Here is a 14,740-nt window from a genome sequence, read left to right as displayed (position 1 = left end):
CAAAAAACAACCCAGGAGAAGGTGTAACCCTGATGATCAGTGAGGACGTGATGTCTTTTCACTTTCTTGTTTTGCCTCTGGTATTTCTTTGGTCCGTTTTTTTCTTTTTAAGCCTGACTCATACTTTCCTTTCATATTTAAGTTATTTTATTACATGATTATAAGAATAAAATCCTGGTACAAAAATATCTAGTATTAATTCTTTGCTGGCAGAGTTTCCATACCTAGGAGAATCCCAGCTGTGACTTATTTTCGGCTTGCCTTCGCTGGATTGAAAGTTAGGAGGCCTTATAAAACCTTTAACTCCGTGTTTGTTTTGGGGTTCTTTAACTTTTTTTTATATATCATTTGTCTGTGTTTAAGGGGATGGTTCAAAAGTTTTTTCTCAGGTTGCAAAACTGTAGGCGCTTGCCTAGTTTTGTATCTTTAACTTAAAAGTATATTCATTATTAGCTGGTCCCTTTAATCTGACAGCCCTGTTCAATTGGAGGGTCATTGTTTTAGAAAAATGAAGTGAACAGATGAAAGAATCAAGTCAGCCTTCTTGATGCCCCCGTTTCTGGCAGCAGCATCACGGTTGTAAATAGTTGACTACCAGTAGTTCTTAGGTCTACTGGCTGACTACCAGTAGTTCTCAGTCCTGGGCAAAAACCAGGCAGCTCTCTGCATAAAAGTTCAGTAAGATGCTTGTTGAACTGAATTGAATGACCACAAAGATAGCATTGACATGGACACAGATGACTCACAGATTCACTGTGAGTGAATTTTGGAAGTTGAGCGAATTGTTATTTCTTAAAGGACCGAGGAAAGTGTGTTTTATTTGGTAAAGAGTGTCCAGCTAAAGGAGAGAAGGGTTAGGTCACTTCCATCGGGGCATTTTTTTCATCTTTGGGGCTCTCATGTCCCAGGCAGGCATCACCCTGGAGAGTGACCATTTGTTCTTCTTGGGTTTTCACGGGGACAGATTCCATAGATATCAGTAGGATTTGTTACTGGGAAAAAGGCAGAGTTCTCCCTTTTTTTATACCCTATCAGTCTCTCCCAAAGGATAGTTATTTCTGTGGTTAGCATCGAAAACAGTGACTTAATGTTTTTGAGGGAGAGAGGGGAATGAAGTCTGGGTACAGCTTGATATCCATCTCTTTATTAATAATAGCCGGTTGAGAAACAGTCATTACTGAAAAATTGTCTGGAGCCCCCAGTGACAGAGGGGTTTGGTTTTAAACCTTTATATTGCTAATTGGGACTCCTCCGTCAAAGTGGATGTTGGCCATGTTTGTAGCTGTCTGATTTCAATGAGAGTAATTTTTTAATGTGTATTTAAGGATCCACTTTTGGGGAATTCACTTTAGAGCATGCACGCACGCGTGTCTTTTCAGTGGTCACACTGAAACGCCACGCTCACGCACGCGCACACACGCAGCTGCGTTTAGTTTAATGATTATACATTCGTATGCATGCGTGTAGTGTGTTTATTTCAAAGTGTATGCATTTCAATAAAAGCAGGTGCAGCGTGAGAGTGTATGGTGTGCGTTTGGAGGACGAAAATACACATGCTAATGCATATGTATAGAGCAGGAGCTCTGCAGAGTTAAACCACGCACACATTTGTGTGCGCTTATTACAATGTGCAAGCTCCAGGTTTAAAAAAAAATGATGTAAAATATGTACATACAAATGCAGAGTTCTATGATGTGATCAGATAAAGACACTGGCCCCCTATAAACAGTACATGAAAACATTCATATAATAGATAATGGTACTGTGAGCTGAGGCTGTTTTAGCCATTGATAGCTCTGTACAACTCTAAAATCCTGCATCTCTTGTTTTAACTCTTCGTTGGAGAATTTTCTCATCATATTAATTGGGTCTCCTAATTTAAAATCTATCCCTCTCTTAAGATGTTCATGTATCACTTTTTTAAAAAGGTTAAAAACTAAAAGGTTTTTAAAAGTCTACCTTTTCTGAAAGTTTGTGATGAAATTGGTATGATTTCTTGTTTTGAGGACTTCTCTACCTTCTGAATCGAGGGGCATATGTTCTTTAATTGCTACTGAAGATACCAGCTCTTAGCATCTGCCATTCATTCAGTTATGCCTACTTGATGTCTTTTTAATGGAAACCCATGGCTAAAATTAATTGCTGAAGCTTCTAGACTTATACATTTCAGTTCACTTCTCTGTATTATTGCTATTTAAAGGTCATTATAGAAGGAAATACATACTTTAGCGCCTCTCCCCCTTTTTTTAAAAAATTTAACCCAGAGTTAACTCTGATCCCGTCCAGCGGCTTTTTTCCTAACCCCCCTCCGCTTGTCTTCGGCACACTTTGTTTTCCAGTAAAATAAAGAATGAAGATGGATTATTCAAAACTGATAACAGTAATGGACCATCATGCAATGTTTTATTGAATTTGAGTCCTGTAAATTATGTGGTAGAGAGAAATTTGCCTGCTTAAGTATAACAGAAATTGCTACTGTGTTCCTATAATTCTTCGCAGTGTAATTTAAGAAAAGTCCACTCTCCATATCACTATTGAATAGAAGGTAAAAGGTGCTCACCCCACCATGACAGCTCTGGTTTGGCCTCCCAAACGGCAGAGATAAATGTGTCTGCTTATAACTCGCTTAGCCTGAGTCCAGGGCAGTAGGTGGAGCCTGAAAGTAGTCTTTCACCTGGACACGTGATTAAAAATTCACCCAACAGCAGAAGCAGGTAGCCCTGAAGAATTTGCTACATGTTTTATTTTTAGGAGGCGATTTCATCAGATCATATTTTTCTTCTGAGGGCTTTGAAGTTCCATGAAGCTGATAAAAATCTATTTGAATCAGTGATTATGTTCAAAGAGGAGACGAACAGGAGGCCAGACAGGCCTTTGTTCAGATTGGCAGTCTCTTTCGCTTATCTGCTGTTTTCAAGAATTCATAATTAGCTTTTGGAAGTACTGATAGTATTTATTGAAGGTTTTTCTTTCTTTTCCAATTACTAATGAATTTTACTTGTAAACTCTTTCTGGAATATTAAAAAGGTTTAGGCATTCATCAGCAAGTTCACTCTTTAATTGAAAACATTGGAATTCTCACAACTGTTGTGGAATGACGACGCAGAATAAGTTCACATTTTCACGTACAGAGCACATGCTGAACGGTTTGACGACACAGTACAATGAAAAGCAGCTTCTCATTTCCCATGAGATCGGTATCCACGAGTTGCGGGTAACTCACTGTGTAACATACAAAATCCAGGTTCTTTTTGGAAACACGAATGACTGATGATTTTAATTTTGTTCAACAAATTTATTGAGCACCTGTAGGGCACAATATTGATGTATGTTAGTCAGCGATAGAAAGCATGGTACACGATGACTGTGAGATGTTGTATTTTTAGCATGAAGAAGAGTTTTGATCAGAGAGCTTTCTTACTCTCCACCATGGGGGATTACTACAAATGACCTTGACCTAATGTGACAATCTGAGCTAGATTTTCAAGCATGAGAAACAGGAAACAAGACCACATACATCTTGAATTCATAAATGCAGCTGCTCAAGTCACCGCAGCCTGAACAGGACCAAAGCGTACATTCCCAAATTGTAATTCTCATGGCATTCGTTTCGCGTCCAGAATGTTCTCAAGTGACGTCATTTTTTGGAAAGTAATTAACACGTTCTAATCAAACATTTTCTAATAATATTTTCAAGCATTTCCACCAGGGGGCACTCCCCTCATTGAAAGCCTGGGCCAAAAAAAAAAAAAGAAAAAAAAAAAACCCTGAAGGTTTTGTAAAGCACCTGAGACTGTCTACACTGGGGGCTTTAGAGCTCTTGGATCTCCCAGGATTTGCGATCTCAGTCTAGACCCTCCAACACATCCCAGCTGAAAACCCGTACTTGCTCTTGTTAGAATAATTAAGTGAAAATAAAACGCTTTGCCCTGAAAATACTTTGTATGCTCAAGTGAGACATCATGCCAACCTCAAAATGTGGTTAGAGAAATTTCTAAATTCTCTCCCAAGTGACCTGCTGCTACTTCAAGCTATACAGGAATGACTCAGTCTCATGTTAACAAGCCTTGATGTCGTTATGGATTTTTTCATGTGTTGGTTTTCTCACTGTGGTTCTCTAGTGGAAAGAAAGGATATTTTGTTGAGATCTCTGAATATCTAATTTCAAATTCCCCAAATATAATAGCATCCTAAATGTTTATAGGATCTCTTTTGAGCTGAAATTATTTTTTGAACTATAGTTGATTTATGGTGCTGCGTTAGTTCAGATGTGAGGCACAGTGATTCAGGTTTTATATATGTGTGTATATATGCACATACATATATGTGTATACTCTTTTTCAGATTCTTTTCCCTTATTATCAATTATTGAGTATCGCTCCCTATGCTGTGCACTGGGTCCTTGTTTATATGTCTGTATATATTGTTTGTTTATATAGATGTTATTTAGATATGGCAGTGTGTGTGTGTGAGTCCGTCTCCTGACCTGCCCCTCCTCCTCCCTCTTTGGGAACCGTAAGTTTGTTTTCTGTCTGTGAGTCTGTTTCTGCTTTGTAAGTGAGCTCGTTTGTGTCGTACTTTAGATCCCACATGTAAGCAGTATTATGCCATGTTAGCTTTGTCTGACTTCATTTAGTATAATTTCTAGGTCCATCCATGTTCCTACAAAAGCTTTTTAAATTACTGAACAGTTACTGCATATAAACGTCTTACAGAGTGCCACAGAGCTTTCCACTAAAGGCTTACTTTGAGTAAATTAATAATTACTATTAGAATTTTCCCATGGGGAGCATAACTTGTTCTTAAGTTTCTGTCACCTGTTTGTAATTTTTTTCCTTTTATGCTCCAAATACACATAATCCATTTAATAAATATTTTTCAAACATGTGGCAGGCATTGTTCTGAGATAATATTAAAGGGTATTAGATTATTCTACTTGAGGAATTTATAACATTGTATTTATATGTACTATATGTTAATATCTCTTTCCCTATGGTTAAGATAGACTGCTTTGCCAAGTACATCTTTTAATATCTTTAAAATTTTTTATCCCCATTTGGTGGGCAGGATTGGAGAGCAGGGGCTTTTTTTTTTTTAACACCTATTTTAAAGATTGTTCCTGAGACCTGCATTTTTGGTTTCAACATGACGTATCAAAACCCCAGTCAATCTAATTAGTTGGTCTTGTGCAAATTAAATAGCTGGGTGATTGACGGCCTGTTTGACTAGATTTTAGTTAAATTGACTGGATGTTTTGCTTTTGTGTAGACACAGTTGCAGCATTACCTGTCAGTATCGTGAATGAAGGGACACACACCCTTCATCCTTCAGGCTCCTTTCTTAGGGTGAAGCTGGCTTCCCTTGTGTGGGCCAAGTGAGAAAGCAGAATGACCTCCTGAGCCCTCTGAGCCCGTTGGAGGTTCTTTTTAACAGCAGTCTACAGATCATTTTTAAAGTGGACACCGCTTTTATATTGTATGTTCCCAACTGTTACAATAGGCCACATTAGCCCTGAGGAATTGGGAACAAAACCAGGTTTGTGCTTCTAGGAAAACCATGAAAAAACCCCAGTGTTTAACCCTGGGGCTTGGTTGTTTTGACACTTTACCTCCCTGCCCCAAAAGGACCCCATTGTCATTTTTTCAGGATTATCAGAAAGTGAAATTTGCAAATTATAAAGAGGTCTTGACAACATTTTATCCTGAGCCATATTGTGATAAACTGAAATGTAGAAATCAAACATGACTTGGCATTCCCTGCATTGTTTTATGTAGGAGACTGAAGAGGTGAGGGCTACTCAGCCCTTACCAAATGGGCAGGAAATGTTTCTAATCCTTGTATTTCATATAATCCCTTAAAGAGAATTGTGGAAAACCACCCACTTAAAAAAAAACATTCTTGCAAAAATTAAAGTAGTTGACAATGCTCTGTTGTTTGGGAGGAGCACCGAAAGGCATTCACTAAAATGGTCTGTGCATTTCTTCTAGCACTAATAAAAATATTCCTCAAGAAATGGGATTATTACAGAATTTGATAATATTCTTTTTCATGGCGTACTACGGTGGTATTTTGCAACATGGAAAAGGGGTTATGTATCTCATGTAAAGGGTGGTTTGTGAAGTTCAGAACTTCAGCCTGTTCCTGGGTGGTGTATAGCAGGCGTAGGGGTTGTCAGGATAGTCTCCTTAAGGGTAAATAGAATCACTTGTGATTGACTCCACTCGTTTGAAAACCAAGGAATAACGTAAAATGCTCGCCTATGAAAACCTCGTGTCTTTCTTACATGAGGGCTTAGTGATACTCTTTCCTAGTATGTTACGATTCATCTTCGAGTCTTTTCTTTGTAAACCCTGCTTCTCTCGAAATGGCTTTGCATCTTTACATGTTGGGCTGTTGGCATTCCGCTGCCTTTGTGTAGGCAGCTTGAGAACTGTACAGTTCAGTGCTGTTGTATTATGAGCATTTCATTTATTCCTAACTTGCCTCAATCCTCACTCTGTGAAAGATTTCATGGCAAGTTAAGCTGCTCAGAGGAAGGAGACCAATTAGGCAGTTGCCGTTTATGTTATGTGTAAAGCAGACGCTTAATAAAATTAAGAACACAATTGAGGCTCTCTTCTCCACCACTTCAATTGTAACTAATATATTCCTATGTAGAATTGATGCTTCTGACTGTTCATTTTCCGAGCAGAGTGGAGACGAAAAGGCAGGCATCCCCACGGACGGGCAGGGACCCGCTCACCCTGTGCCGTTCATTCCCCACAGGGCTTGCTTTCAGAAATCCTTCGAAAGGAAGAGGATCCCAAGACTGCGTCCCAGTCTTTGCTGGTAAACCTTCGGGCTATGCAGAATTTCTTGCAGTTACCGGAAGCTGAGAGAGATCGAATTTACCAGGATGAAAGGGAGAGGAGCCTGAATGCGGCCTCGGCCATGGGTCCTGCCCCCCTGATAAGCACACCGCCCAGCCGCCCTCCCCAGGTGAGGCTCGTTTTCTTCCTCATCCTTTGCTGCTTTTGGTTTTTGTTTAAAAAAAAGGCTAAGGAAGATTCTCAATAAGAAAATAGAAAGATGCTTAGGGAGATTTTTTAAGGAGCAGTAATTCATAGTTGCTTGAGGAGAATTTAGTCTGAACTCACTAACTCTGGTTTAAAAACAATAAGCTACTAATTAGATGGGAACAATCACTTTGCGTTGCTTCATTTTGGGAGTGAAAAGTGATCTTTAAATGGGATATTTAGTCCTACTACTATTAAGTAAAAAAGTGTTTTAAACTCAACAGGAAAATGTGATGAAGTCCATTTTATCCCTACCAGTTTTAGAACCACCATTTGAATAGTAAATAAATAAAAATAAATAAATAATTCCATTTGTATTTATGCTTTCCGATACGAACTGCAGCTGGTACCAATTACACATCATCTCGTTTGTAATCTTTCATAATTAAGTTTAATACAATCCTTAAAGGCAGCTTTAAATGGACTGGTAAGGAATTCCATCCATATTCCCAGAAATGGGCACATTCTCTGTTTTCCACATTTTTGCACTTTTTAGAAAAGTCACCTTCCTTGATTATTTTTTAAATCAAGTTTAAAAGGTGGCCTTATAACTATTATAAAAATTCAAGAAGTTAATTTCAGCACAAACTATTAGATATAAGCATGAGAGTGGATTAGACTTAAAATCGTCAAGGAAGTATATTTCTTACACATTTAATTTTTGTTTTGTGCAGTTCTTAAAAATAAGGTCAGCTAAAATGACAAAAAGTGAATATGGAATACTAAAGTACTTATGTAACATAATGTCATAATGAAATTATCTCTTAATGTTAATTTCATCCATAGTAAAAAATAGGCATTCATTTCCAAGTATAGAAATAAAGTTCATTCAACACTAGAGATGAAACTGCCACAGAAACTGCATAAATGAGAAATAGACATAATATACAGCCACTTGTGGAGGGTCTTAAGCTGCACATTGTGATGTTCTGAAATGATTGCTTTTTAGAAACGTCACAAAAGTCCATTTTCTCCATTTTATTCAATGAAAATCAATTTGGTCCTGATGTAAGTAAGAGCAGAGTAAGGAAGGCACTGTAATTGTGAGTAGGAAAGACATATGTCTCTAGCAGAAAAGAATGGCTCCCATATACATTCATACATACCCATCTCCTACATATACACGTATTGAATTTGATCTGTCAAGGCTTCTGTAAAATACTCCTTACAAATAAGAACGAGGAACTCTTTATATACAAATATGACATTTGTAAGAGTGATTAAACAGAAACTACTCTCCTTTGGACTTGATTGAGCACTCAGTTCATGGTGTTCAGAGTTAATTCACGTACCATCGGTGACTTCACTGCTGCAGTCGTCATTGGAGGGCCTCTGGGCACTTAATCTGCAGTACTAGCGAAAGAAGGACTTACTTAAGACCAGTGTGAATTTAATTGTTGAGCTTCTTTCTTCTTCTTTTTTTTAGTCTGTTCAAATATTTGGCTTAGTAGTTCCCTACTATAGCTTTTGTTTTCTAGGATTTTAATGCTTTTATTTGCTTTTCAAATGTGAGTCTGCTCTCCTTATTCATCAACTGTTTTCTTTAGCCAAAATAAGATTAATTCTTAACTGTGATACTTATTTTGGTATACTTGTAAGATACTCAGGTTGCTTTCCTGTATGTATATCTAAAGACTATCTCTGATGACAAGTTGGGTTAGAAAATATAATTTATTTTGGCCTGAATTACTGATGAACTGGTTGAGCCACCCTCAGCTGATGTGTTAGTTCTCAAGAGGAGTTGAGATTAGGCCTTTTAGCTTGGATATTTAGCCAATGATGAATGTACTTGGATACAGCAGAGTCTTAATGAAGATCTTTCATAGAAAAAAGTTTTTATTTGCACAGTAGTATTGTCCATCTAACAAAACTCTGAAATGAGTCTGATATATGTAAATAATTTTATCCCACTACTTCCTGTAAATCTTGAGGGATTTTACGTGCTTCACTGGGTGTGCCTCCTCGAGCATCCCTGTCCATTCCCTCATTTATCACACCAGGCCTCACAGCCGGTTTGCTCACCTTTTACCCTTTGGCAGTGATGCAATGAATTACATTTGGGGGAGTTTTTAGTGTATTAAATGTATTGTCAGTGTAAATGAGTACTTTGGATTTAGAAAAACAGGCGTTAGAGCGGTTGAGTTAGTGCTGTCGGAGCAGCTGAAGTGCAGCGCTTACACTGGAACCAGTACCACATGTAAGGTTTTCATGTGCTTATTTACAAATGACTAAAATGGGAGGAAAGGATGAAACCACAGATCAGAAAAGGATGGCAGAATTCTGTCTCTTTACATTTTGTATTTTGCCGGAGTCTGTATGAAATCACTGTGCATTTCTTTCCCCCCAAGTGAAGATACTCGAAAGCTGTTTTGAGACAAGTCTTTGGCTTGCATTGGACCTGGGCAGGCTTTGTTTCTAAAGAACTGCCTGTTGCAGGCAGAGGTCCCTTGTGGCTCACCAGAGACCCAGGGCCTCTGACGAGAGAATGGAGCCTCTTAAAGCTCCTTCCCTGGGGAATGTAGGTCATATAGGGAATGATTGGAAGTTCCTGGCTTGTACCAGACCGAGGACCTAACCCATGGAGGTGCTCGGATTCTAATCATCTGCAGGAAGGGGCTTCCCCAGGCCCCAGGCTTTACTCTCAGGAGAGCCTCCCCTAGGGAAGGCGTGGACCATCCTGCAGAGGCTCTTGGCTGGCCTCGCCTTGGTGAGATGGCCCTGTGCACCCCTGTCCATCAGACTTGAGAGAGGTAGCCACGCCAGGAGCTTTGTTGAAAGTATATTTTCACAATGTATGTGTTCTAATTCAAGAAATGCAGATACCATGGGACTTCCGTAGCAGGCCAGTGATTATGACTTGGCCTTCCGATGCATAGGGTATGGATTCGATCCTTGGTCTGGGAGCTAAGATGATCCTGTTTGCCTTGTGGTCAAAAAAACCAAAGCATGAAACAGAAGCTATATTGTAACATGTTCAGTGAAGACTTTGAAAGTGGTCCACATCCCCTCCCCCACCCCCCCAAAAAAGAATATCTGATTCCGGATTTTCTGAGCACCTTCATGTACATGAATTCCTGGAATTCTCATACCAACCTTTTGGTGGGAGAGAGATGAGAAGAGTCACAGACTTAGTTCTCAGATCCTCTGGTCAGTCTGCGGCTCTTTCCCCTGCCTCAAGCCGTGTCCTGAGAACAGTTTAGAAAGGAGAAAACGGAACTTGGAGACTGTTCGTCAGAGAGGGTGAGAATCTGTGTTACCAGCTGAGACGCCAGAACGCAGGTGAGAACGCTGCCCTGATGAAATCGACCGCTTGACACAGGACCTGCTTTGGAAGACGCTGGGCAGTGGGCGTTTCTGAGATTGTAGAGGAAAGAGCCACTTCGATGGAAGGAATATCTGGGAGACACCAGTCCCTCCAAAGCCCCCTGATCTGAGAGGTTTCTTTTCTATCACTTAGCAAATTTTTCAGATGAGTTTACAAGATGAATTTTATTAGTAGTAATTAACTATTACTTTCTGGGAGTTGTCTATTCCACCAAACATAGCCATGTTAAGTTGGTGGTTTCTGTTTAGATGTGCACTTACTATGGATTTATTTGTGTGTTTTAAGATATGTGACATTTGAAGTTAAATTAGCATTTGCTGTCTTCCTAAGGACTGTTCAAAAGCCTATAATTATCAAGTTTTAACTTTTACATAAATTATATAATTACTTTTCCTATTTTTTTTAACATGTCTTTAAGGAATTCTTTGGTTTCTTCTGAAGTAAGCTGTGATGTTTTATAGTGATGTTTTAGAAGATGTACAAAGTTGATAGACGCAATATACAGTATAATTAACTTAATCTGGTAGCTTCACCTTTCTGTCTCTTTACAACAAATTCTTCTATAATATAATAAAACATTAGTTATGGGCAGGAACTTCACACTTGATTAAAGTTTTATTATGAATCTCTTGACCAGCTTTATGTTAAGATCACATATGTGCTTGGAAAATGCTTCTCCTTAATAGTCATCTTTTAAAAGCCAGAGGACTTTTGAAAAGTCCATATTTGGAAAATAACCAATATTGTTTCTACAAAAGGAAGCATAAAAGGATAGAGCCGTGATACTCCAAGCAGTGTTAATCTGTACAAATTTGAAAATGGAGGCTATTTTCTGTCACCAATAGGAATTCCTCAAAATAGCACATATCTTACATAACATTACTAAGAAAACATTTATAGTTTGCCTAACTTGAAAAATAAATTTAGACTGGATTTTTTAAACTAATGATAAAAGCATTCGCTACTAAAAATTAGACGTTCATGAGCTAGATTTAGCAAAGGGCCACCAAAAAGCAGGTGCATTATGTCTTAAAAAGTAAGAATTTTTCCAAATAAAGAAGTCCTGTGTAATGCCCCCTCCAGGGTACTGGGGTGTTTTCTAAGATAAGCACTGCTGTTAGACCCAAGTTCAGTCCTCAGCCTTGCCCCGTGGACAGATGACTTGACTTAACCTTGTTAGTTTTCTCAATTTAAAAACAGAGCGATAATAGAACATTAATATTAACCTGCTCAGGGCTCTTATGCAGGTGAATGTGCATCAACCCAGTGGCCAGCTTATAATAAACAGCTAATGTCGGTTTCTCTCATTATCATAATTATTGTTAAAACTGCATCAGACTCTGACTTGTGTGTGTGCACAGCCTCGTGCCCGTGCAGCATGTGCTCACAGGCGCCTCCCCGCGCCAAGGGCGACCCCGGCAGTGTCCACTCTGTGCATAGCACGTGTGTCGTACGCGCCTTGAGGAATTCAGCAGCGTGTAAAGGAGCAAGAAACCTCCACGGGAGATTTGTGTTCTGCTGCACAATTTCAGCGAAATAAAAAGCAGGCCCTCGTGCCGCACCCTGTCCCCACGTGGGAGGGTGAATAGCAGAAGGCTCCTTCGTAACTGCTTGCCCGGCGCCTCTGTAATGATGGAGTGGCGTGCGCTACCTTGATAAAAGCTATTCAGAAAGCAACTGCCTTTATTTTACCTCCTGTGCTATTTGTGGAGAAGAGCTGGAGAGTAGTTTGTTTTGCCTGGAATGAACTACTTTATGAATTTTAATGTGTGATATAATATTAAAAGCTAAACCAGGATTAAAGAAGATTTTTTTTGTGCTAAGCTAAAATAGTACTTAGTAGAGTGAGGTATAAAAGATTTTTGTTTCCATTTTTACCTGGGGAAAAAATTTCAGCTTTCATATTTTTGAAAAGCTGTCCAAGTCAGTTCCCCTTAAGCAATAGCTTGTGTTTAGGGGAAAAAATGTGATTCCAGAATTCTAATAGCTTATCTCTGATAAGATGCCTATCCGAGCCAACAAGATGATAAAGAAGAGCTTTTCTAAATATTTTTAAAATGAGTAATACAGTTCGTTAATATTTTTTTAAGTTACTGCTCTCACTTTAAAAAAAATTTTTTTTCATGTGCTTCTTTTCCACTTTTGACTATGTTAGCTGCTAGGAAATGGTTATTTGATTTTTTTTTTGGTAAATAATTTAAAATGTTTGCTTGTTGATTCAGGTGGCAATTGCTTTATTAAAAAAATTAAACCAAAGAAAATTTTAGAAGCAAAATCACAAGGTTGAAACAAACGATTATAGCCCACCTCGAAGATAAATTCTCAAGCATTATTTTTACAGAAGAATGACAATTACTTTCAAAACACACTGAAACTCCCAAGTTTCCAAAGCCTGCCCTCTTAACGACTGCTAAGCAGATCACTACCAAGGAACTATTTCTTCCAATGCACTGGACTCCATGCCTCCATTTCCATAACATTCAGTGTTCAAAGCGATTGAAATGGCTTTTCTTTTCTCTTTCATTTAAGCAGTGAGAAAAATAGGTATTAAAAGGGACCCCATGGAGTGATCAAATCTATCCTTCTGCCTCAAAGCAAGACCACCCCAGAGCAAAGTTGTGAGTCTCACCAAAGCAACTTTGTAGGCAATTTATGGTAATGCGGTAACTCTTCTGGCTCCTAAAGTGGTGTTTAGCAGATTATTGCTTCAAAGCCGGTGTCTGTGCTCGGTGGCCTCGGTCCTTAACTGCCTCCCCGAGTGCCCCTGCTCACTGGAGCCCCAGAGCTGGCGGGGGCACCTGTGAGTCCAGCCTCCTGCCATCTCTGATGCCGGTGGGCCCCGTGTCCTTCCCAGGGCTGCGGTCCAGCCGTTTCCCAGCATCCTTGTTTCTGAGCTCCCAAGGCTAGTGTCCAAGTAGGAGAGTCTAGCCACATCCTCCAGAGGTGAGTTATCTTGCTAACTGGCTGCAAGTTAGAAAGGGAGTCGGATGGCATCAGTTTTAAAGCAAGCTGATCTTTACTTTCTAAACGCAGGGAATTAGATTGCATAATTAATTCTGCCCCTTTTTTGATACCAAGTATTTGGGGGCAAGGTGAAATAAGAATTAGAAGTCTTGGCTGTTCGGGAGAATATGTCATCTAGGGCTCCCAAATTATTCATTTATCCTAAAGTGAGCTTCAGTTTCTGCTGTTCATAGTAGATGAGAGGAAAGGTCAAGATGGTCAGTTTGTAGAGAACGGAAATCTGGATTCTGTAAAGGTTGCTAAGAAAAGTGGTTTTCGATGAGTCATGTTGTCAGGAGAAATATGGTCCTGCATCTCCAGTAACTTTTCATTTACGTTTTCATCAGTTTCCCAGTAAAAAGCAGCTACATGGTTCATATGTGAATGTCCCAGGCTGGTTCCTGTAACTGCATAATAAAAGTCAAATTTTTACTTTAATGATTTAAAGTATTAAGGATTGCTTTTTAAGTTTTAAAAAAGATTATGATATCAGTAAATTTTGAGGTTGATTTCCCTCCTAAATTTTTTGTCATTTTTCTGGTGATATCTGCTTATCATTTTTACCAAAGGGACTGATATTGATTCCTCGGTCAAGATTATATAGTTTGAATATATTTTGTGTGACTTGCAGTCATGTTCTATTAAATATTGTAAAATATTTTCTTATTGTCTTGTTCCACAAGTTGAAAGGAAATAGTTATACAGGGGTGCCAGGAAGCGATGAAATAATTACATGGAACAGCTTGGACATGCACTTGTTTAATGCAACCACCTTTATGATAATTAAGCAAGGCATTCTACCTGTTTCATGGATGGATAGAAGATTTAAATATGCAGCTCTGCAAATGGCTTTGTTATGGAAGATTTTTAAATGAAACATAAGTGGAAAAGGCATAAAAAAAGAGTCTAAAATTAAAAAGGCCATAGTATATAATAGCTATTAGTGGTGTGATTGTCTGTTAGGCGTCAGGTACCCAACAAAGACACAGCACTGTGCATTGCAGTTTTAATTGTGAATTTCCTTTGTTAGAATTGCAATGGAAGGTAATTGGGTAACAATTAGTTTAGGGTTTTCAAGTCTTTGAAACTATTCCGCTTTCCAGAAAACTTACTTTATGGCATTATAATTCCTGGTTGTCAGCTGGCAGTTGCTGTCATATTACAGATGCAATCACCTGTGACAATATGACTTCCTTACCTTAAGCAATCTGATCTCCAGCTAATAACTAATGTTGAATGACTGCCCTGTTGATCACCTTGATCATAAAAGGAGCAACAATGTCCAGTTTGGATGCTGAGCCTGAGAAGCTTCAAAACAATTTGGCCAATGGTAAATGACAGGCATGTTCAAAATGTT

At 38.8% G+C, this 14,740-nt stretch overlaps 1 protein-coding gene across 3 annotated transcripts in view; it reads left to right on the top strand.

The window, feature by feature from the left end:
- The window catches only part of SATB1 (SATB homeobox 1), a 96,299-nt gene that overhangs the window by 45,494 nt on the left and 36,065 nt on the right, over positions 1 to 14,740 (top strand). For all 3 annotated transcript variants that reach the window (XM_027549672.1, XM_027549678.1, XM_027549687.1), the window contains exon 8: positions 6,766 to 6,978. In XM_027549672.1, coding sequence (XP_027405473.1) covers positions 6,766 to 6,978 — 213 coding nt within the window. The remainder of the gene's footprint in view (positions 1 to 6,765; positions 6,979 to 14,740) is intronic.

Source organism: Bos indicus x Bos taurus, chromosome 1 (genome assembly GCF_003369695.1).
Source record: "Bos indicus x Bos taurus breed Angus x Brahman F1 hybrid chromosome 1, Bos_hybrid_MaternalHap_v2.0, whole genome shotgun sequence".
Classification (NCBI taxonomy): domain Eukaryota; kingdom Metazoa; phylum Chordata; class Mammalia; order Artiodactyla; family Bovidae; genus Bos; species Bos indicus x Bos taurus.
This window is presented reverse-complemented; position numbering and strand designations above follow the sequence as displayed.